Below are 23,512 nucleotides of genomic sequence, written 5' to 3'. Positions count from 1 at the left end.
TGCACTCGTCTGCCCGCCTTAGCACTTTGAATTTTTCGGCAAACCCTGATTTATTCATCGCCAACTGTTTTCCTATCTGATTAGGCAGTTTTCTACTCCAGTTAGCATGTAATATGGAGGTTTCCAAATTTCCACATTGAGAAGTGAAACAATAATATTTTTGGTTTGGAACTAAAACAAGCTAAAGGAATCAGGCCTGTAGGGATCATAAAGCAATTGGGGGGGGGGTTGAATTTCTGATATAACTGCACTATAGGAATGAAGAAGTGAAAGCCTAGCTTGAATGGACTGTCAAGCTTAGAAACTGTTTATATAATAAATACAAGGGTTTCAAGAAATCTGTTTATAATAAATTATCTTGAAGGCAGAATGTTGTCACTCAATCCCCCCCCCCCCCCGCACACACACATTTCACCAATAATTTTCAGTTAAAGGTTCTACTTCCCTTTGGACAAGCTCAAAGCTTTTCTTTAGACAGGTGATACATAACTAGATACGGATTTTAATTGAATAAAAAACAAACCTTTCAACATACTTGGTGGAAAAAGTGTGCAATTATAAAGAAACTGAATTAGAACTATTTTAAACTAATCAATGGCTTTTAGAAAGAAATAGGCATGTTTCATTAGCATTTCGGACCTAATTATATAAAGAACACATTTCTTCAGGATTATTTTATTCACAGTTTGTCACGGCCAAATTATTAAACCTGGCGAGGAGATTGTGGGTGGGTGGAGGAGTGTTGTGATTGACAGGTCTAGCTTGTAATCATACGGGAGGATTTTATCAGCATTCTCCAAGCCCAGTGCTTTAGGGAATGGAGCAGCTTTGTGAAGGTGAAGCTTTTATATTTAAACTTAAGGAGGCTGCTAGAGTGAGGAGGGGAGAAGGTGCTGAGGGACAGCTCCATTGTGATCAAAAGGTCAAGTTTACAATCCGAGGGAATTATTTCAACTAGAAAGTGAATTCCTTCATTTATTCACACACACCCCAATCAACTATTTACATGCATAGCAGTGGGCTGAAGTTCAATTAACAAAATGTTGATGCTTGAGCAATGACCACAAAAATTAGTTCAGACCACAATTCTAGGCTGTTCCATTAAGTGCCAAATTTGGGTCTGAAGCAAATATTATGTAGGTGTACACCCTCTATAAAGCATTATTTATTATAGTCTATATATGTATTGGTTTTTATTCTGCCCATGCCTGTGGAAGGCTCTATAATTAAAATTAAATTATATTAAAATGAATATTTCTGAACCAGGAATCTGTTATTCTGCTTTTGATGCATTTATATAAGTTTCCCATGCCAAATCAAAACAACCTTTTGACAACTGATTCAAGAAGCACTAGCCATATGCATGCATGCATGATATTTGGATGTTGCTATGGAAGGCAAGCATGGACCTCCTACACCAAGTATTAGCTAGCAGGTTGCAGAATGTATGTACCTTGCCAAAAACCAGCAGCAGAAACCAAGTTGAAAGGTTCAGTTGAGCCTTGTGCAATTCCCTCCTACATCTCCCTCTTTTCAGTTGTTACAAAAGCACTATCATGTTGTCTTTTTCAAATGACTATCAATAAACACTTTCCCTCAGCCTTTTAAGGGCCTGATTCAGCTCCTGAAGTATTGCATTTCAAAGCCCTCTTCTGTTTATTATATCAGTAATTTTGAGAGGAACAACTATACCATTTATTTTAGAAACTTAGGAGCATCATTTATCTAAGCTAAATATTTTCTTTGGGGGGAATTTCATGCAGGGCAGCAACACATGATTTAATGTTGCAATAGAGGTAGCCTTGAGATGAGAGAGGCATTTTGTAATGGAAGAACACTTAATTAAATATAATGTAGAATTCACATCTGTCAGACAGCAACATCTGAACAAAATTACATTTAGTTCTGTCACAATAACACCTGGACCCTTTTCTTTATAAAAAGCAGGACTGCTTTATTTGTCCTAACAGCCCATTGTGATTTTGGTATTTTATTATAACTGGCAGACCATTGTAGTATAACCTTCAGATTTATAATATTTTAAAAGCTGAGGCTATATTATATATAAAAGGCCAAGTGTAACTGCACAGCAAGTAAGCCAAACAATATGCACAGGAAACCTGAAAACAGGATGAGAAAGCATTTGTAGAACTATGTATGGCCTCCTCACAGCAATCTGTGAACTACGTAACTGAAAATAACTAAGCACTTTGTAATGTAATAAGCTACAGTTGTAGCAGAGGATAATTATTTATTCTAGGATTAATTTAAATATGGGGTGATGGCTATTCAAAATAGATTGTTGTATGCAGCAGAAAAATAATATGATCAGCACATAATCCTTGCATATTACTTAAACTTGAAACAAAGTTTACCTGAGAAATAGCATGATCACTAATTACTTATCAACACAGAAGACTAACAAATATGTGCTCAAATGCACACAATGTTCACACGAAACTTTCACGAGCAGCTAATCATTAGGACAATGGAGGCCAACATCAAAATTTGGCCATGATTTTAATTGTTAAGTGATCTGATGATCATTGAAAATATTTTCATTGATATGTCTTTCTCAGATATAAAGGCTATCTGTGCTGCAGAAATTAAAATAAAAAGTGTAAAAATATAGTACTAAAATAGTACTTTGTTTTGATATGCTGAAGTTAAAATATTTTAAACTAATTGGGACCAAATGGCCTGTGTGTGTGTGTGTGTGTGTGTGAGAGAGAGAGAGAGAGAGAGAGAGAGAGAGAGAGGAATAAAAAGGAGCATATGTTTCTCTTTAAAGAAATCAGAAAAATACTTCTGTTACACAATAAATCAGCTACTAGTAGATTTCCAAGACACGGTTCCAGACTAAGAGCTTAGGCATTGCTAAAGATCCTAAATTACCTCTGTATGTATCCAGAACTGGTAAAGGAGATTAAACTGGAGATGAACAGCACACACTGAGGGAGGAATAAAGAGAGCCATGGGCAAGTAGAATATCTGAAAATTAAGGAAGACAAGTTAACAAATGGATCTACCAAATTATAATAGACATAATTTTATTCATTTAATAAAAGAATTATGGGAAACTGCACATTCAAGACATGCCTGAGATGACAAAGATAGAAGAAGCCAGCAAAGAGAAAATGTACCCATTGCAATTCCCTTGGTTGCTATTCTGGTTATTAGATACATACCATCATACTCTGAAATATGCTTTCTTGAAACTTAGTATGGATAAAGATGTGCTATAACTAAAATGGTTGCCACGTTTCATTATTTTAAATTGCTTAACTCAATTGTTCCCTTCATTGCTGTTCTGCCATGGAACTGCTAACCAGCCAAAACTCTAAGGATGAATTCCTAGTGGATTGGAAATGTCCACAATATTTTTCCAGCTATTCATGTGTCTCCACTCAATTAATGTCATCAGGTAAAAATCTGAAAAGTTCAATGACAGAAAAGTCAGCAGTTGGGTTTGTATCCAACCAAGACTTATTTCACTGCACTTGTAACAGAAAGAGGTTCTAAGTAAAGAATTTAGGAAGGTATTCTAGTGTGATGCAAAATGCTTAAATCACAACACATTGCTTTTTTCCAAAAGCACCAGAAAGGCTGTGGCAATTCTAATTAGTTTCCATTTTGGCACGGCCAAATTAATCTAAAACAAGAACCACTGTCACATTTCAACTGTATCCGTTTGAACATGGCAGGCTACCCATCACTGGAGACCACAAACATTTGCTATGAAACAGAAGCCAGAGATCTCCTATTAGTTAACTATTATTTTGTAAATTCTTCTAATGTCATTTTTCATTAGTTTGATTGCAAGTCTCACAAACAGTCAGCAGTGCTGTTACATACTATTTGCTTATATATAGTGACCACAAAAACAGTTAATTCTATTTTTTATAAATCTAAACGGCAGAATTTTCAAAGTAAGTAGTAAATTATGTTAAATAGTTTAAGAGAAATTATGCACCCTGATGTAGGACAAAGAAATGAAACTCAGTTTGCAATTCTTTGCAGCCTGGGAATTCTATATGGGAATAAATTCATCTGAACTTAGTGGGGAGTTACATCAGAGTGAACACACATAGGATCGGGCTCCATATGTCTTTAAACCTCAGAGAGGATAAAAAAAACCCACACCTCAATTTACTGTTTCCTGAGCCGTTTTTCAGGGACAACCCCAACATCAGATGCTCAGAGCCAGGTGAGGAGAACAGACATTTGCGTCCACAATCACTTCGCACTTTTTCAAATGCATTCTGCATACTGTGACATCACAGCAAAGATCCTTCTACTGCACATGGTCAGTGACAACCATAAATTTTGGCTGGTGATCAAGGCTAGTCAGGTTTTGTGGCCATGTATTAGTACCTTTTTAGTTAAATTTTAAAAGAAAAGTTCACTTCCTTAATTTAGGTGACTTAGGTAAAGGTAAAGGTACCCCTGCCCGTACGGGCCAGTCTTGACAGACTCTAGGGTTGTGCGCCCATCTCACTTAAGAGGCCAGGGGCCAGCGCTGTCCGGAGACACTTCCGGGTCACGTGGCCAGCGTGACAAAGCCACATCTGGCGAGCCAGCGCAGCACACGGAAACGCCGTTTACCTTCCCGCCAGTAATCGGTCCCTATTTATCTACTTGCACCCGGAAGTGCTTTCGAACTGCTAGGTTGGCAGGCGCTGGGACCGAGCAACGGGAGCGCACCCCGCCGCAGGGATTCGAACCGCCGACCTTTCGATCGGCAAGCCCTAGGCGCTGAGGCTTTTACACATAGCACCACCGAATTAGCAGCACCAAGCACCTGAGCAGTGTAGCAACTACAGTCCCTAATCCAGTGCTAGGACTCACATGCACAGCCCTGACTATTTGTCATGGGCACCCACTCATGCTATTAACACAGAAGCACAACACACTATAAATGTCCCAATCAACCAAAGGAACTTTAGAGCAAAGGAACTTAGGAGCAAAGCCTCCTTCCTACATGTAGATATCACTTCCTAGATTGGGGAGAAATATAAGAATTTTGCTTGCCTGTCAAGATAGTTTTGTGTCATTTTATTTAGAACACACACACAATACATATATAGGCTTTCAATGCGATTTAAAACAATTCTCTTTATATATAAATCAATTAATTCATTGTTAATTCAACATTTATAATTTTAGTTAATAGAAATGTTACAATTGCACTTAAGTATTAAATTCATTTTATTTACTTATGTCAAATATATTAATCTTTAAGATATAGAGAAAGTAGAATCCACATGGAAGTTTAAAGTAAATAAAGCATTTTACTAATTACTTTTTGAAAAAAGTTCAAGTCATAGATTTGATATTCCTAAAGTTGATGACTGACACACATGTTTACCCATTATTTTATTGCACAACAGTGTAACTTTTATGCAACATACCCAAGATGCATACTTCTGCAGGACGGATTGCCTTAATGCTGTGAATAAATTATAGTCCTCAGAACTGTGATGAGTTTGGTGTCCTGCCCACAATAAATTAATCTCTGAAAAGACAAATAATTCATGTGAGCCCTGGAATAGAAAACAAAGTATTTTGTTCCTATAATCAAGTAACTATCACAATTAATAAAAATTAGCATGTGATACACATATTTCAGAAATTATAATGATGGTGATTAATTAAATTTACCAGTATATCCCACCCTTCTTCTCAAAGGAGCCAAGAGCAGTAAACAAAGGACATTGTATGGAACTGACCTCCTGAGAAGGTGGTCTCTGCAGGGGATGCTCACCTGCAGAGGACAGTGACTGATTGGATATGTAAGATGTGAGATCATTTTTTCAGTTATCATAGTCCATAGGTGCAAACTCCATGGAGCTGAGGACACCTCCATCCCACCCCCAGATTATGTGGGAACAGAGCTAAGCTGCTCCCGATCTTGAGGGGGTGGGCCTTATAAGGCCTCCCCACAGTGGCAGCAAGCCTTGCAGCCTCCTCCCGATGCACATGATGTCACATGTGTGTGTCGCAAATGTAATGTCACATGCAAACAAGGAGCCCTCCCCCCCCCCCCAATGTTGGGAGGAACTCGGTGTCTCTGTCCTGGTCCCATTATATACATCAAAATCAGCTAATTCCAGAATCTCTTTAGACATTCTCTCAGGATCATAGGATATCTACACCTAGGAAAATGATTGAGGCTACAATCCTATGCATTGAACACCCATTGAATAAAGCAATATTCACTTTTGAGGAAATGCTCATATAATTCCAATCAAACAATATAATTGCAAAGAAACAATCACCCTGCCCAAGTGCCTTGATAATTCAAATGACCTATGTAGGAATGGCTCACAATTAAGTGGCTCCCACATGATTGAGAGAATATCTAATGGACCCCTCAGTGGGAGTTAATATAAGTGAGAAAAGTTACCTATTTAAAAAGCTGAAGTAATACATACAGAAATAAACTGTAAAGGGAGGAAATTGGGAGGGTTTTCAGGACATATTTTAAGAGAAATTGGAAGAGTGTGCGCGCAATTAGATACAATCTTCTTTATTAGTAAAGGTAAGCTAAATAAGAGTAAGTGTTTTATTATGTAGTAATGCTTTATTTGTAATCTTTCATTCCCTATCATTCCCTGAACATAATATTGCTGTCTAGGGATATCATGAGAATTTTACACTTTTTGCATTATTATTATTATTATTATTATTATTATTATTATTATTATTATTTTATTATTTATATCCTACCCATCTGGCTGGGTTTCCTTAGCCACTCTGGGAGGCTTCCAGCATAATATAAAAATGTAATAAAATGACAAACATTAAAAACTTCCCAATATAGGGCTGCCTTCAGATGTCTTCTAAAAGTTGTGTAGTTCTTTATCTCCTTGACATCTAATGGGAGGGCATTCCACAGGGAGGGCGCTACCACCAAGAAGGCCCTCTGCCTGGTTCCCTGTAACTTCACGTCTCACAGTGAGGGAACTTCCAGAAGAACCTCGGAGGTGGACCTTAGTGTCCGGGCTGAATGATGGGGGTTGTTCATTTTGTTTGGTTTATTTCCATTCTTAAGTGTGATGGTGAAAGAGGTCAGAAGACCTGAGCTGATGATTAAATGCATGGTTGGTTGATCAAGGTCTCCATTCCTATAATTCTACTAAGGAGACAGGGAAGCAGGCAGCCACCAATCAGCAGCCATGCGTATGCATACTGATTGTCTCTATGTCCCTTGCCTCACTATCTATAGCCAAAATATATCAGGACACTGTCTTCTTTAAAATAGTCTAGGTGGCCTGGTTGCTATGAATTTTAGATATCTATGTCTATTTTGAGACAGTTTTGAGAAGGAATTTGGCAAGAAGAACTGAAAAGACAAAGTCTTTCATGGCCATCAGATGTGTAGCCTGAGGCTCTGTGGAGTGTCTTGAACTCATCATAATGTGAAAGTGGGTGGTGGAGACTAGTAGTTGTCTTGTTAAAGTTAAACAAATCTCAGGTCACCTGTGTTTCAAAGAATGAAGTTTACATAAATCTGCTGATAATGTGAAAGTTGACTGGATGGCAGCCAGATGAACTCTACTTAGTAACAATGGGAAGGTAAACTTTTGTTGAAACGATTAAGCAAGTTACATTTGGCAAAAATTGGGATCTTGTTCGCTATATAAGTATATGATTATAAACATCAATGCTGTGGTATCTTCTACTGCCAAAAGTATATTAGGAGTGATGATTAACCCGTTAGATCAAATTTACCAAATCCAATATGCTAATGAATCTTCAGGTCATTCATTCCAAGACACCAGAGAAATTGCAAACTACTTCTAAGTCAGATATTAGCATATGACAGCCAACAAATTATGACCTGCTAATAATATAGGATGCAACTTAAATTATCCCAGACTGTATCCTGAGCTCCTCAAAATCCTCACATCAGCTATACTGAAAAACTATTATTTAACTGACCCATCAGGAAAATATCCCTAACATGCAACCTGAGAAATCTTTTTTGAAAATTCATCTTCTCTTGAAGCACTCAGTATCTTAAACCAATTCTTCAGGGAAATGAGTATCTTAATCCACCCTTCCTAATGAGTGCACTAGGGGATGAGTTATTCATGCAAACTACAATACTGTGCAATAATTTGTATTTGAAATACTTCCTAGGACCATGACAGAAGCTAAATGAGTGGACAAAAAAATATAAAAAGGGTGGAGGTTAAAGATCTGTCTCCTTAGTTGTTTTAAAAGCATATACTTCCTATCACAAACTGTGTGTAACACAAACCTTGAGTCAATGAGATACAGCTGTACAAACACAGTACAGTAACTGGATCTTGCTTCTTTCCCTCAGTCATTGTGAAAAGTTCAAGTAAGAGAATCCATGATGATTTTTACATTGTACATTCATTTAACTTAAGGTTAAATGGTATTCAAAAAGAATTACTAGAAGTCCATTTTATTACTAGCAAGTATTCAATTAAAGAGTGAGAAACCGGTGAGAACAATGCCGAATCATGTTCTTCGTCTTAAATACATCAAACAGTCAGCTGTGGAAATGAGTGATTTAAAAAACATAGCCCATAATTCTTGCACAGGTGGGACCGAACTATGTGCACACAGAGCCTCTGATTGCTATTTTTACAGAAAAGGGTTCCTACTGCCTAAGAGGAAACCCATTGATCAATGAGAATAGTCATCAAAACTTCCACTGCTGCACCTTATGAACAGATTTCCACCTTATAAACAGATAGTTATTGTTTGATTGTTTGATTAAAATATATACCAAGTCTTTTAAAAGCTAATTTTAAAGACCTATTTCTGAGAGAAGAATTTGCAAAAGCAACCAAAAAGGCCAGTATAACTTCCTTGAGTTTAGAAAGTTAACTGTAATACAAGCTCTTATTTTAAGATAAACAGTTTAATTACATTGGGAGCAGATGTGGTTTCATGGAAAATACTAGTACTGTATATTGTCTATACATATATATCAGATCTATTTTCATTTTGAAATATATGCCAAGTGTCGAGTTGTAAATGTAGACAGAAACACTAATGGTTAGCCTATGGACTATAGACCGTGTCCTATTTGAAAAATGAAATTAAAAAAAAAATCCATTGGGCTCTTACTGGCAGGATAAATACTGATGTTAATCAAATATATTGACAGTGTGAGCTAAACCAAAGTTTCACTCTGCTCTGTATTTGCAATGTAGAATTCCTTTCTAAAAAGAAAGAGTTAAGATTAAGTAATGAATGAAGAGCAATGATTACGCCTAGAAGAACTGGAACAGTCACACTCACTGCTGGTCAGCCCTGAACACAGGTGGCAGCCTGCTTTATCTATTACTACAAAATATACAGCTGTAGCCAACACATTGTAAAATACAAAAGGTGTCTCTACAAGGATGGAAAGCACACCAGTGTCAATCAACTAACATAACTTATTCTCCCCATGATCAAAAACAAAAATAAAAATGTTGAATCTAGGGAAGGGAAAGTTAAGCAAACTAAAAACTGACTTTTTCCCCAGCAAGACAAAGGAAATACCGGTAGCTACACGGCTGCAAACTACAACATAATTTCATTAACATTTCCATTCTACTATTTTAAACTTAAAGTTGTCCACAATTACAAATGTTACACATGGTTAAAGACTCAATTTCAAATACCTTTTTTTCCATAATAGTTTTCCTTTAACAAATGAACTAAAAAGTCACATGCAGATACACTAGCTGCATAAATCTCTTCTCTTCTCTCCCCCCCCCCACCCCTTAATAATGGTCAGCCAGTCATTGAAAATTAAATTACTGGCATGCACCAGAGCCTAAATAACTTGGAACCAGCGTATTTAAAGGGCTGCCTTCTCTTACAAAAACCTGCCTGAAGATCTGCTACTAGAGCACTTCTCTGGGTGTCCCAACTTTCAGAGATGAGAGCAGCACTAGGTTTGAAGGAGTCTTTGGCATACTACCCTGAAGAGTCCCCCATTCCATTGCTTGTATTAAAATGTTGCTAAGTATGTCACTTTTGAGATGTAGTATCAGAAATCAACTGATACATTCTTAAATAAAAAGAAACCAAGTAACTTTAAATTTCTTGTTTTTCATTTCTGCTCCTTCAGTATCCAGTGTGTTAATATTTTTATCCAGCCCTCAAATCAACTGAAACAAGTAGCCAGAAGTCAACCCCAGAGGGTAACCTGAACCAGAACACACCAAAGTTGTTCCTCCTTTTTTGTTGCAATAAAAGAAAAAATTTATGAGACAGCTTGCCAAGATATCCCACTTGCCAGCTTTAGTGTTAAGGACTGCTAGAGATAAGGCACTTGGTAGGTTCAGGTAGGAGGCTGGCGGTAGTAAAGGATAAGGGTTGAAATCCATTGTGATCCAATGCCAATTGTTGGCTTCTCCCCATATCCTCAGTTTAAGGTCTGGAGCTGCACATAAATGTATCATATTGACATAGCTTGCCCTTAAATGCTTTTAACACATCTGCATAATGTTAAAGGAAAAATGTATCAATATATGAACCATTTTAGGGAAAATTGGCAATTTACTGATTTTTCTTTCTCTAATTTGATTTTTCCATTCATTCTCATTCCCATCACTCAAAAATTAAAAACCTTGTGTGGTCTGAAAATGATTCAGTGAGTGGGCTAACTTAGGATCAAATAGAAAAATCAGGGAATATGTTCCCAGGATATACATGCCAAGAACTATAGCAAGCTAGTGCAAAACCTGCCTCAAAGATATGTACGCGTGCCAGAAACCCCTGCCTGATCTTCTGCCATACCATCTGAATAGCAAAGCAATCACTCCCACAGAGAAGATCCACAAGCATTCTAGAAATTCAAAACAAAAACCATTGATCTGAGGCAATGTGGGAAGAAATCTCCAAAGCAAAAAGTTGTACAGACCTCGTCCAGGAAAAATAGAGACAGCCAAGCCCTCCTGCAGTAAAATCTCAAGGTATCTTGTACACAGCCTATGTTAAGAGGGTGTAATCCATATTGATTTTGCCCTTCAAGTCTACAACAGCTTTATTTTTTAAGTAAAACATATTCATGCTTTTTAAGGTGAAACATGTCCAAAAGCCACATTATTTCAATAGGGTTTTGATTTGTTTGTATTAGTTAGTAAGCATCATATTGAGGCTCGGGGGGTGAGATATTTGTGATGGGTGAGCTTGACTAGATATCATCATAGACAAATTTGGAAACAAAACGAATTCTTTTTTGCACAATTGGAAATAACTCACTTCCTTTTCCTATCCACCGTAAGGCTCTAAAAAGCACCCCTCTAGCAAAGTCAAGACTGTGACGAAGACAGAAGTGCTCAAGAGAACTTTTCCCACTCACTTCGTTGCCCAACTGTAACACAACAGCCCTGTAGTGCTGCCAGAGGGCCTTACTCTCTGGCAGTTACTGCCACCACCCTCCCAATTACTCTTTCAGCCCCAGATGGAAGGGAACCTGGGATGCACTAAAGCAGTGCCCTAGCACTCTGTTCAACTTGCACCTTTGTGGTTCACTTGGAGTGTAGTGGAAGGATTCACTCTCTCCAAGTCCCTCCCAGACCTCAGAAGAGTGTGGTTGTAATTCCAATCCAAAATTCCCAGTAGCATGAATGCCAAGTGTTTAGGCATGTAGGGATCCAAAAACTCTGAGACTGGCAACCATATACACAGCCAAATTAAGAAACTTTTTTAGAGGGGAAGCAGAAGGTCAAAACATAATATAAAATAAACCTGAGCACTGTGGCTCTAAAACGGAACTTGCTTATTCACTACACTCGTTCAGGTTTACTCACACAGAATCACCAAGGCTGGTCAGCTTCATAGAAGATTCCAGCTTGGAACCCTGGTTCTCTAAAGGGACCTGAATACCCTGATGTTGGGAGGTACATTTCCCCTCTCATTGGGTGGGGAACCTTGCCTCTTTCTCCTCATGTTCTTCAGGTAGGCATTTTAAGTACCCATTTTGCATATGAAGAGCCTTGGCAGGAGACATGTGACATCTTGACTTAGAGAAATGGTGGGCAGCTCAGACCTTTCTTCACAAAGATTTCATCCACCGCTTTGCTAGGTGATTACCTTGCATAGCTACCCCTATGAAAACTGGGCTTGGGAGCAAAAGCCAACCTATGTTTGGGAACCCTCTTTTACCATGCGTCTTCCATGGGCCAGTGTTCCTAGTGACACTTCTTTAGCACTGGTAAGTCAGAAAGCCTTCTCTTATTTGGCATTTAATAAAAACGAGCAAAGAATTTCAGGACTTCTAATGATCTCCTCTTCTTTGAGACAAACATCACCAAAGCCACCAAAATTTCCTGAAGAATTTTGGTAGCATCTCTGGCCTGTCTGTCCATCCATCTTCACAAACATCAATTCTTCTATCACACTCCAACATTTTGTTTTATAATACTGAAGCACGGAGCAATTGAGAAGTAGGAAGACAGGAAGCTGCTTATAGTGAGTCCGACCACTGGTGCCTCTAACTCAGTACTATCCATATTGACAGACAATGACTCTCCAGGGTTTCAGACTGGGGGTTCTCTGCCAGCCCTATTTAGATATGCTGGGGGTTGAAACCAGGACCTCCTTCATGCAAAGGAGATGTCCTGCTACTGAGTTACAGCCCAATCCCTTGGAAAGGGGGCAGGCAGGCAGGTTTGTGCAGTGACAGAGCACAGAGAGCCACGTAGCCTTCCCTCTCCCAATACCTCCTTTCTTGCTCAACCTAGGAGCACACCATTAAAGAAGCTCCAACCCAGGTGGCATCTAGGAAAGAGACATAAGAAAGGTGGCTTTGTACAGTGCATGATGACATCTTCTTACTCTTGACCCAAGTTCAACACATTAGCCCTAGCATGCACAAGGAAAGATGAAACACACTCTTGGAGCAGAAGGAACAGGACAAGGAGAATTCTGAATCCCAGCCGGCCAATTTTGAGCTAAAAGGACCAATGGTCCCACTCAATATGCAGCTGCTTCTTATGTCCCTGAATTGAAGTGGAGAAGAACAGAGACAAGGCAGGAATAGGGTCCCTCCCACACAAATGTCCCTAACCTACACATGTATTTTAAAAAGATCACAAGCACTTAAAATTAAAAACGCATAACCAGACAACAACTGATGAAGGAATCTGTTTTAATTTCCTATGGGTGAACAACTGCAGGCAAAGCATGCAGCTTCTCCCTTCTGGGAGAAGCCACTTCAAAATAGGTTACTCACATGCTGAGAAGAACATTGTTCCCATTGCTGGACAAAACTGAATGAAACTAAACAGGAGACAAGCTTCCATGCAACACCTCAAACCCTTACTAAGAGTTTAACGTAGCAGCCTCAGATGCTATGAAATCAGAAGCCCGTGTAGACACAATAGCACTCTGATGCTACTTTTGCAGCTGGGCTGCTGCTCCTCTACTAGTCCAAGAATACATTTCCATAGACTAATATCAACAGCAAAGCCAACATTTAAAGAAATCAAAGCATTTTTTACATTGTGGAGTGCATACATTTATAACTCAAGTTGCGTTAATAAAAATCTGAAATGTCACTGGGAGAATATATTTCGTTCTGAAAGGATCTGAAGAGGAAACAACTGGAATGAGAATGAAAGGGAGAAGATAATTCTCCTTTTGTTCTTTTTTTTTAGTAAAGGGTTCTTATTTTCCTGTGTTCTGGGCTGTCTCTATAAAGATTGATGTTTGGTGTCACTGCTAGGAAGTGCAAACTGTTCAGCTTCATTGCAAACTATGTCCTCATCCTCCTGCTCTGCTGGATACCACATACTTTGGCAGCTGATATTCAGATGGGAAACACTTTTAATGGCAAGAATGGTTGCCAGTGAAACCTTTTCCCACAATGTCCAAAATTCTGAATGTGCATACATTAAAGGGGAACATTAAAGAGTACGCCAAGAGTAAACAAATTAAATAAATAAATAAAAATGCAGATATTAACTAAGGTATGTTGATATTACTTCTACAAACTCAAAAAGAGAATCAAAATAAAAGACAATTGGTCAACCATATACTTAATAAGAAGTTTTGGTCAGGATCTAGAAAACCATCTGACCTAGTTTTACATCCCAACTGGCAGCGTTCGAAACTCCCATCATTCTAGATGCATTTTGCGACAGGGAATTTCATTAATGTGAGCAGTTTCTGAGCCCTGGGCGCAGTACTGAGCCTAAGATTTCAGATTAAAACTGCCACTGCTGGAAGAAAAGGAGGTGCTTTTTCTGCCTCCCCACTTCCAGCCACTCCCTGAAGACTGGAGAAGGGACCCTCATAAGAATATTAGTGGGGCGGGCAGGGGAAGTATGGCTTTGTTTTTTGCATTCTTCAGATGAGGACTTGTTGTTGTTGTTGTTTAGTCGTTCAGTCGTGTCCGACTCTTCGTGACCCCATGGACCAGAGCACGCCAGGCACTTCTGTCTTCCACTGCCACCCGCAGTTTGGTCAGATTCATGTTTGTAGCTTCGAGAACACTGTCTAACCATCTCGTCCTCTGCCGTCCCCTTCTCCTTGTGTCCTCCATCTTTCCCAACATCAGGGTCTTTTCCAGTGAGTCTTCTCTTCTCATGAGGTGGTCAAAGTATTGGAGCCTCAGCTTCACGATCTGTCCTTCCAGTGAGCACTCAGGGCTGATTTCCTTAAGAATGGAGAGGTTTGATCTTCTTGCAGTCCATGGGACTCTCAAGAGTTTCCTCCAGCACCATAATTCAAAAGTGTTAATTCTTCGGCGGGCAGCCTTCTTTATGGTCCAGCTCTCACTTCCATACATCACTACTGGGAAAACCATAGCTTTTACTATACGGACCTTTGTTGGCAAGGTGATGTCTCTACTTTTTAAAATGCTGTCTAGGTTTGTCATTGCTTTCCTCCCAAGAAGCAGGCGTCGCTTAATTTCGTGGCTGTTGTCACCATCTGCCGTGATCATGGAGCCCAAGAAAGTAAAATCTCTCACTGCCTCCATTTCCTCCCCTTCTATTTGCCAGGAGGTGATGGGACCAGTGGCCATGATCTTCGTTTTTTTGATGTTGAGCTTCAGACCATATTTTGCGCTCTCCTCTTTCACCCTCAATAAAAGGTTTTTTAATTCCTCCTCACTTTCTGCCATCAAGGTTGTGTCATCTGCATATCTGAGGTTGTTGATATTTCTTCCAGCAATCTTAATTCCGGCTAGGGATTCATCCAGCCCAGCCTTTCGCATGATGAATTCTGCATATAAGTTAAATAAGCAGGGAGACAAAGTACAGCATTCCCAATTTTGAACCAATCAGTTGTTCCATATCCAGTTCTAACTGTAGCTTCTTGTCCCACATAGAGATTTCTCAGGAGACAGATGAGGTGATCAGGCACTCCCATTTCTTTAAGAACTTGCCATAGTTTGCTGTGGTTGACACAGTCAAAGGCTTTTGCATAGTCAATGAAGCAGAAGTAGATGTCTTTCTGGAACTCTCTAGCTTTCTCCATAATCCAGCGCATGTTTGCAATTTGGTCTCTGGTTCCTCTGCCTCTTCTAAATCCAGCTTGCACTTCTGGGAGTTCTCGGTCCACATACTGCTTGAGCCTTCCTTGAAGAATTTTAAGCATAACCTTGCTAGCATGTGAAATGAGTGCAATTGTGCGGTAGTTGGAGCATTCTTTAGCACTGCCCTTCTTTGGGATTGGGATGTAGACTGACCTTCTCCAATCCTCTGGCCACTGCTGAGTTTTCCAAACTTGCTGGCATATTGAGTGTAGCACCTTAATAGCATCATCTTTTAAAATTTTAAATAGTTCAGCTGGAATACCATCACTTCCACTGGCCTTGTTATTTGCAATGCTTTCTAAGGCCCATTTGACTTCACTCTCCAGGATGTCTGGCTCAAGGTCAGCAACCACACTACCTGGGGTGTACGAGGCATCCATATCTTTCTGGTATAATTCCTCTGTGTATTCTTGCCACCTCTTCTTGATGTCTTCTGCTTCTGTTAGGTCCTTACCACTTTTGTCCTTTATTATGGTAATCTTTGAACGAAATGTTCCTTTCATATCTCCAATTTTCTTGAACAGATCTCTGGTTCTTCCCATTCTGTTGTTTTCCTCTATTTCTTTGCATTGCTCATTTAAGAAGGCCTTCTTGTCTCTCCTTGCTATTTTTTGGAATTCTGCATTCAATTTCCTGTATCTTTCTCTATCTCCCTCGCATTTTGCTTGCCTTCTCTCCCCCGCTATTTGTAAGGCCTCATTGGACAGCCACTTTGCTTTCTTGCATTTCCTTTTCATTGGGATGGTTTTCGTTGCTGCCTCCTGTATAATGTTTCGAGTCTCCATCCATAGTTCTTCAGGCACTCTGTCCAGCAAATCTAAATCCTTAAACCTGTTCCTCACTTCCACTGTATATTCATAAGGGATTTGGTTTAGATTGTATCTAACCGGCCCAGTGGTTTTTCCTACTTTCTTCAGTTTAAGCTTGAATTTTGCTATAAGAAGCTGATGATCTGAGCCACAGTCAGCTCCAGATGAGGACTCCAGATGTGAAAAATGAACATAAGATTTTAGCTGCAGTTCATTCATTTTCAGTTTTGTATTTTTGTTCTAAAAATTGTGCCTAGACACTCCATTGCAGCACCCATAACCTAGGTTTGAGGTGCCATTTAATTTCTAGCTTTCATATCTCAGTTTCTAACACCACCATCTGGGTTCCCATATCTACTTTGAACATCATCCCCACATATCATGGGGAAAGTGGCTTTCAAAAGTTGTTTGCAATTTGGGTCAAGGGTCCACTGTTTGAAAGGTTGTGTTAAGTCCCATTGCAAATACCTAAGCTGATGGACACACCTAATGCAGCTCTTCAAATCTTGGCTTGTGTGTTTAAAATTGTGGGTGTTTAGTTTACATGTATTTTTAAAAGAAAGGCTATTTACATACCACTTTCTTTGCATAGAAATTTCACTTCAAGTGTATGTATGGATAGAAAAAACAGACAAGCTTATTTTATAGGAGATGCACCCCCCTCAATCCCCTGAATTTTAATATGCGGGTGGGGAGGGGAGAACTGCTTATGCTTTCCCCACAATTTAAGCCAAGGGAACTCATTGTGTTGAAGGAGATACTGTATTGCATGGGGGGGGGGGAATGGCACATAGCAAACAACACAGTCTGTTCTGAATATTCATAGTAATGATCTGAAAAACGAATATGAGATGGATAATTAAATCAAGGAGGTATCCAATTGAGGAAATGTTTTAGTAATTGGTGACTTCAGTCATGCTAACATAGACTGGGTATGTGTCCATTCCGGTCATGATGTGCCCTGGAACAGCTGGTGACCTTGAACCTAATATCAAGTGGAACACAGGACCTGGTATTGGATGTAAATAATATTGAATTAATTAGTTCTATCATATTCAGTATATATGAAAACGAACAATTGCCAAGGAAGTCCGACAGTCACATTTGACTTCAAAAGAGAGAACATCTCCAAAATGAGGGTAAAAGGGAAGTTGATAGAGAAAGTAAAGAGTAACAAATCTCTCCACAATGCTTGGGAGTTCCTCATAAACACAATAACAGAAGCTTGTCTCGAATGTGGAAAACACCACTGAGGCAAAGAGGATGCTAATATGATTAACAAGCAAAGTCAATGAAGATATTAGAGACAAGGAGGCTTCCTACAAAAAAAGAAGAATAAACAAGAACACAAACTTTGGCAAAGGAAATGCCACGACCATTGTCCACTACAACCAAGTATTCATTTGAATGCTTCCAGGGCAATTTGTTTGCTTGCTATGTCTTAGTTCTTGACTTATTACAATACCAACAGAGCAATTTCTAATCCCCCAATCATATACCCTTTAAATCACACACATATTTTTCTTAATTTGGTCTCCACACAAGCAGTAATATAGTAAAAAAAATAAAAAACAGAGAACAAAGATGGCTGAACTTTTCTGTGATTCTTACAGAGTGGCAGTAAAAAAAAAAAATGCTGTAAGGGTGGAATCCTAACCCAACTTACCCGGAAGTAAGCATCATTGATTTATATGGGACCTACTGCTGAATAGACATGGTTAGCAAGCAATTTCTGGCTAACCTGGTAATGTACATAGGAGCATAGGAAGCTACCTTATACTGATTCAGACCATTGGTGCATCATGCTCAGTAATGTCTATACTGACTAGCAGTGGCTGTTCAGGGTTTCAGTGAAGAGTCTCTCTAACCGCTACCTGGAAATGTCAGGAATGAACCTAGGACTACAGATGCTCTACCAGTGAACTGTGGTCCTTCCCCAATTATATAAATGACATCATTTTTATAATCAGCTGCTGATGAAAGTAATGGCACTGATGTACCAGTGAAATCTTGTACTTAATGGTAAATTCTGTGTGTCTGTGTATATAACTTTTTTTTGGGGGGGGGAGTGGGGAGTTTGAGAAACCTGGCAAATAATGCACTATTGTTTTCAACTTCTTCTCTTCTCTACTCCCACACTGGAATTCTCTAGTTTCCTTTTTGCATCTTGTTAACCCGTCCTATAAATCCTTTGACTGCGGACTCTAACTTACTGTGTGTCAGGTCCTGACCTAGAAAATACTAGGCCTGAAGCATTGAGAATACTTTTATTGCCATTAACAGATGACAATAAATCTCACGACATCTAAAGTATCAACCTAGACGGCAAGAATAAGCCAATGATTATAAATGTGTTTAGGAAAGATGACCTGAGTGCCTTGGATCTAGGGGTGGAGATGGAAAGAGGCAGCCTATGCAGGTGTTTGAGATTAGAATAAGATGAAATAATACTGGCAAGTATAGTAAATGGCCTTTCGCTGTTACCAATATTTTTAATGTTCTTATTCAGCTGCGAAAAGTTACAACTAATTTATCTGTTGACAATTTCTGACTCAAATTACAAGAGATCAGTGCTCTGACTTCCACTTCCTATCAAGTGTACTCTAGTTAAAACATAAATAATGCACCACTGCAAAAGGGAAAGAAGAAACCTTACACTTATAGCACAAATGATTGTGTTCTTCGATTGATTGATTTTTTTAGGTGAGGTTGCATATGACACAAAGACAAACTATATCTCCACAATGAAAAATAATATATTGTATTCAAGAAGCAAAACTATTTTTAAGTCATGACTAACACAAGTCACAGAAATGTCATGACACATAACTCTCCATCTTTACCAATCAAGCTGAAATTTGTCCATCTGTCATGGGTCACTGATGACAAAGGATGCAAATTTAACTTAAGTGTCACAATTTCAAATCTGTAGGAAAATATGCTCCCAAACATCTTTCAAAAGGCAACAGACAAAATGTATCAGGATTACTTCACATTTGTCTAAGTCAGGGGTTCCCAAACTGTAGTCCGTGGACCAGTGGTCTGTGAGCTTTATTCAGGTGGTCCGCGACAGATCTGAAAATCTGGCAGATTTTCTTCCTCTTATTCCAATTCAACACATAATAAATCTGATACTACTCTGATTTTGACCACATACACAATCAATTATTGGGTGGGATGTTTAGCATATTTTAGTTCTAGTCATTGTCCCACCCCACCCCTCCACTCAGATGAGCTACCAATAAGACACCATGCCATTGAATGGGATCAAATCAGGCCACAACTTTATTGACTACAGATGAAGAGGTTTGGCATAGACAATGGGTAATCATTTATTTTTTGTCTGCCTGCCGGAAATGACATCAGGGTCAACCCAGCAGTGGGGATTCCTATGACTTACATCAAATAGGGGATCCCCACAGGGATCGCCACCCCTAGAAGCGCTGAGGCCCAAGCTGCCATCTGGGCAAATGGACAGAAGCAACTCCTTCATGGATCCCTTTAATGGGAAACCCAGTTTCTGGACCACATACTGAATCAATTAGTTGGTAGGATAATTGGCAGATTTTAGTTCTAGTCATTCTATAGGCATTATCTAAAGACAGAAAGCAGAAAATACTCTCCTTAAACAACTTCTTATAAGCTATTTGATACAACCGTTAGGGATGCAATCCTGTGCATACTTACCTGGGACTAAGCCCCACTGAAAACAGTGTGATTTACTTCCAAGTAAGCGTGCATAGGATTGCACTGTTATCTTAGAATCCTTATTTCTGGCCAGGAGCAGTGGAACTGAGCAGAGTGACAGAGCCAGTGTCACATCAGAAGTCCTACCACTCATATCAGCCAGTGTAGGAGGAGAAAGACAGGGCTGTGTTTTGTTAAGATTCCTGCTCCATGATTGCAGTCATGAGATTGTTGTATGTTTTCATTCCACAATGGGAAGAGACAGGATGTTTGTGTTACTGTGTTCTGTGAAGTGGGATTATTGTCCTTTGTTCTCTCTCTTTGCTGTCTGATGGGAAAGAGAAAGGAGCTAAGTCAGAATACTCTGAGTGTTTTATATGTAAATAAAGTAGATTAGCCAAAATGCTGAGTTGCTGAGGTCTGTTACACAAACTGCAAAGACTCTGCAGATCTGTGAGTGTGCTGATGTCTGTTGGCATCAGTCGCTGTGATGTTCGGGCAGGAAAATGCTTTTGAAGCTCCCGAACGATTCACCAGGAGGGAGAGTACATGCGAGTCGGGAAGTCCTACTATGGGTTGGCTAGGTTGACCCCTGTGAAGGGTGCAGGCCCAGGGGGGCACAAAAACTGTACCACCACTGTGGCTCGGCGTGCCTAGGAGCCTGTGAAAATCAACAAAAAACTAACCTTTTGAGTTTCTTCTCCATGGTCTCTCCTTCAGAATCACCAATACACCTCCTTGCCAAGGGTGCAGGAAAGCCTGAGTATGCCTCTGGGGGAAGGGGCAGTGAAACTGCTGGTTTTCAGCATGCCAGTACAGGCTGGTGCAGGAGAGAGGCCTGATCAGGCTCATTTCTAGAAGCTGAAGATGCTGAGCACCCAGCACTGGAAAAGTGAGATTCCCTATTTACAAAGCGAAGCCTCTGCCACATCCTAACTCCCTCCAGTGGGCTGAATTGGAGGTTAGAACTGCTCTGCATATTCACCACACAGCTGTACTTATAAGGATGGCTTGTAATACGTGTGGGACTAACCCATGCAATGATGAAATTGCAATTATTATTTTGGAGATCTTTTGTTTTTCAATACATTTCCCCATCCATTCAAAGTAACACTTCTTTGGAAACACCATTCCATTGTGAATGCAAAGGCATTGTGCATTTACAACTTTATTTCCTCAAGCCGCATCAGTGTTGTTTGGTGCTGTGGTCTAAACCACTGAGCCTCCTAGGCTTGCTGATTGGAAGGTTGGCAGTTTGAATCTGCGCAATGGGGTGAGCTCCTGTTGCTCTGTCCCAGCTTCCACCAACCTAGCAGTTCGAAAGCATACCAGTGAAAGTAGATAAATAGGAACCGCTGTGGCAGGAACGTAAATTGCTTTTCTGTGCACTCTGACACTTGTCACAGTCCTCCATGTGCCAGTAGCAGTTTAGTCATGCTGGCCACATGACCCAGAAAGCTCTCTGTGAACAAACGCTGCTCCCTAGGCCTGAAAAGAGAGATGAGCGCCATACCCTATAGTCACCTTTAACTGGACTTAACTGTCCAGGGGTCCTTTACCTTTACCTTGTTTGGTGTACCATGTAGCACACAAAATAATAACCTTACACAATATCTATCTATCATTTTCTTGTGGCAGTTTCAACTGAATCTTTGCACACTATTTCCACTCTATCCCTTTTAAAACTTGACTAATGTTTGTGAAATAGGAAACAGAAGTGAATTCCAAAAGCTTAATATACTAGGAGAATACTGTGGCCAACATTTTCCAAGTGTGGGAAAAATTCCACAGCAATTTGTATGAACCTTGGTCCATAGCAGAATATTATTAGCACATTTATAATACAAATCAAAGTCATGGGAATGTGTCATTCTGAATATTTATTCACATTTCAGCATGACTACATTTCCTATGCAAAGGCTAGGTTCCCTGAAATATCATCACCATTAAAGGGACAATCCATTAACCAAAAAGGCCATGAGCCTCAGCGGTGGTAAAAAAAGAAGAAGAAAAGACCTGTATGTGAATATTCATGATACACAAAGCAGCATTATTAATACAGGCAACTTCCTGTTTCTGTGGGGGGTTGCATTCTGGGTCATTGCATACATAGACTGTCTATAAGCCCACCCCACCACATTTTGGGGCCACTTCCAGGTCCATGGTGATGCAAGCATGGGCAATCACGCACACACTGGACCCAAGTAAAATGGTTGCTGCTTTTACTTCATAACACAGTATCACATCACAGAAACAACTATTAATTTCTAAAGTAACAGGTGCTAGATGAGCCATGCTTGGAAATCATGCCCTATGCCCCTTACTTTAAAAACTGCCATGTCCCTATATAGAGCTATAAGATCACTTAAGTCATCTGGGGAAATTATATTTGTGGTACTATACTGAAAACAGACATTTTATGCGTATTTTTGTTTTAACGATACTGTTTTATGTCTCTGTGTTGTACAATGATCACAGGTTTTTTTAAAATATTGAACATTTTATAAAAGTTTTAAATAAATAAGTAATCCCAGAAAGATGGTGAATGATGGTGTTAGTGGTAGGAAAAGCACTCCACACACACACTTTTCAATTTCAAATCACAGTTTAAGTACTGAACATGAATTTTAGCGTTAAGAGCATTCCTAGGCTCTTGGGCTGAGACTTTGAGATCTGAGATACACAAAACACACACCAAAATATGTTAGTAGGACTGCAATGTTCCTGCCGAGCTATTCAGGCTATCTTGCTGAGAGAAGAGTTGAAATTAAGGAGCCAATACTTCATATTATATGCTAGGAAAATATTTGCAGTGCACATACCACAGAATGCTCCTGCTCCCCTTAATTTTAATTCTTTGTCCAGCCAAAACTCTCAGCTATGATGAAGAAGTAAGCAGGAAGGTTGCCTCATTTGTGGTGCTTTCAAGTAGGATTTAAGACTTCGAGGGCAACCCAGAAGAGTGAGTTCCTAAGCGAGGCCAATTCCCCCCTTTCAAAAATAGTTAAAACAAATGAACTTAACAATTCTCAGAGGAAGAAAATAATGGGGGTTCGATTACACTGGCTGGGAAGAAGAGTATAAACAGATTGGTGCTCATGGTGTACTGCCAAGAAGAAAGAGATGATGCTGAGGCATCAAAATTTTAAGAGGAAAAAAGAAAAACATTCACAGGAGAGTCTCTGTGCCTTTCACTATTGTGCATCTTGCTGAAAATAACAGCCAAGCATCTAAGAAGAGAAGAGCTGAGAAAAATTTGAGGACAATGGAACAGCCCAGACATCACTTCAGTTCACTTTTTTCTTGCAAAATATTTGAATGTATTTTATTGTTCCACCAAGAAAATTAACTGGTGTTATGAAGACTTCCTTGCTTGTGGTGCCCTCATTTGGAATTACCTTCCTGAGAAACTTGCCCAGTTTCTACTTTGATATCCACTTGACACTGGACAAAGTCTTTAAAAAAATTAATCCCCAGCATTTCAAGAAAATTATTT

At 39.5% G+C, this 23,512-nt stretch overlaps 1 protein-coding gene across 2 annotated transcripts in view; it reads right to left on the bottom strand.

Annotated features, from left to right (window-relative positions):
* Positions 1 to 23,512, bottom strand: part of AGMO (alkylglycerol monooxygenase) — a 121,080-nt gene that overhangs the window by 69,301 nt on the left and 28,267 nt on the right. For both annotated transcript variants that reach the window (XM_083405413.1, XM_083405412.1), the window contains exons 4-5: positions 5,412 to 5,515; positions 2,896 to 2,991 (exon numbers count right to left, since the gene is read on the bottom strand). In XM_083405413.1, coding sequence (XP_083261539.1) covers positions 2,896 to 2,991; positions 5,412 to 5,515 — 200 coding nt within the window. The remainder of the gene's footprint in view (positions 1 to 2,895; positions 2,992 to 5,411; positions 5,516 to 23,512) is intronic.

The sequence above is a fragment of the Podarcis tiliguerta genome, assembly GCF_965153285.1.
Source record: "Podarcis tiliguerta genome assembly, chromosome: 12".
Taxonomy (NCBI): Eukaryota; Metazoa; Chordata; class Lepidosauria; order Squamata; family Lacertidae; genus Podarcis; species Podarcis tiliguerta.
The sequence above is the reverse complement of the archived record's forward strand: the minus strand, read 5'-3'. Positions and strand labels throughout refer to the sequence as shown.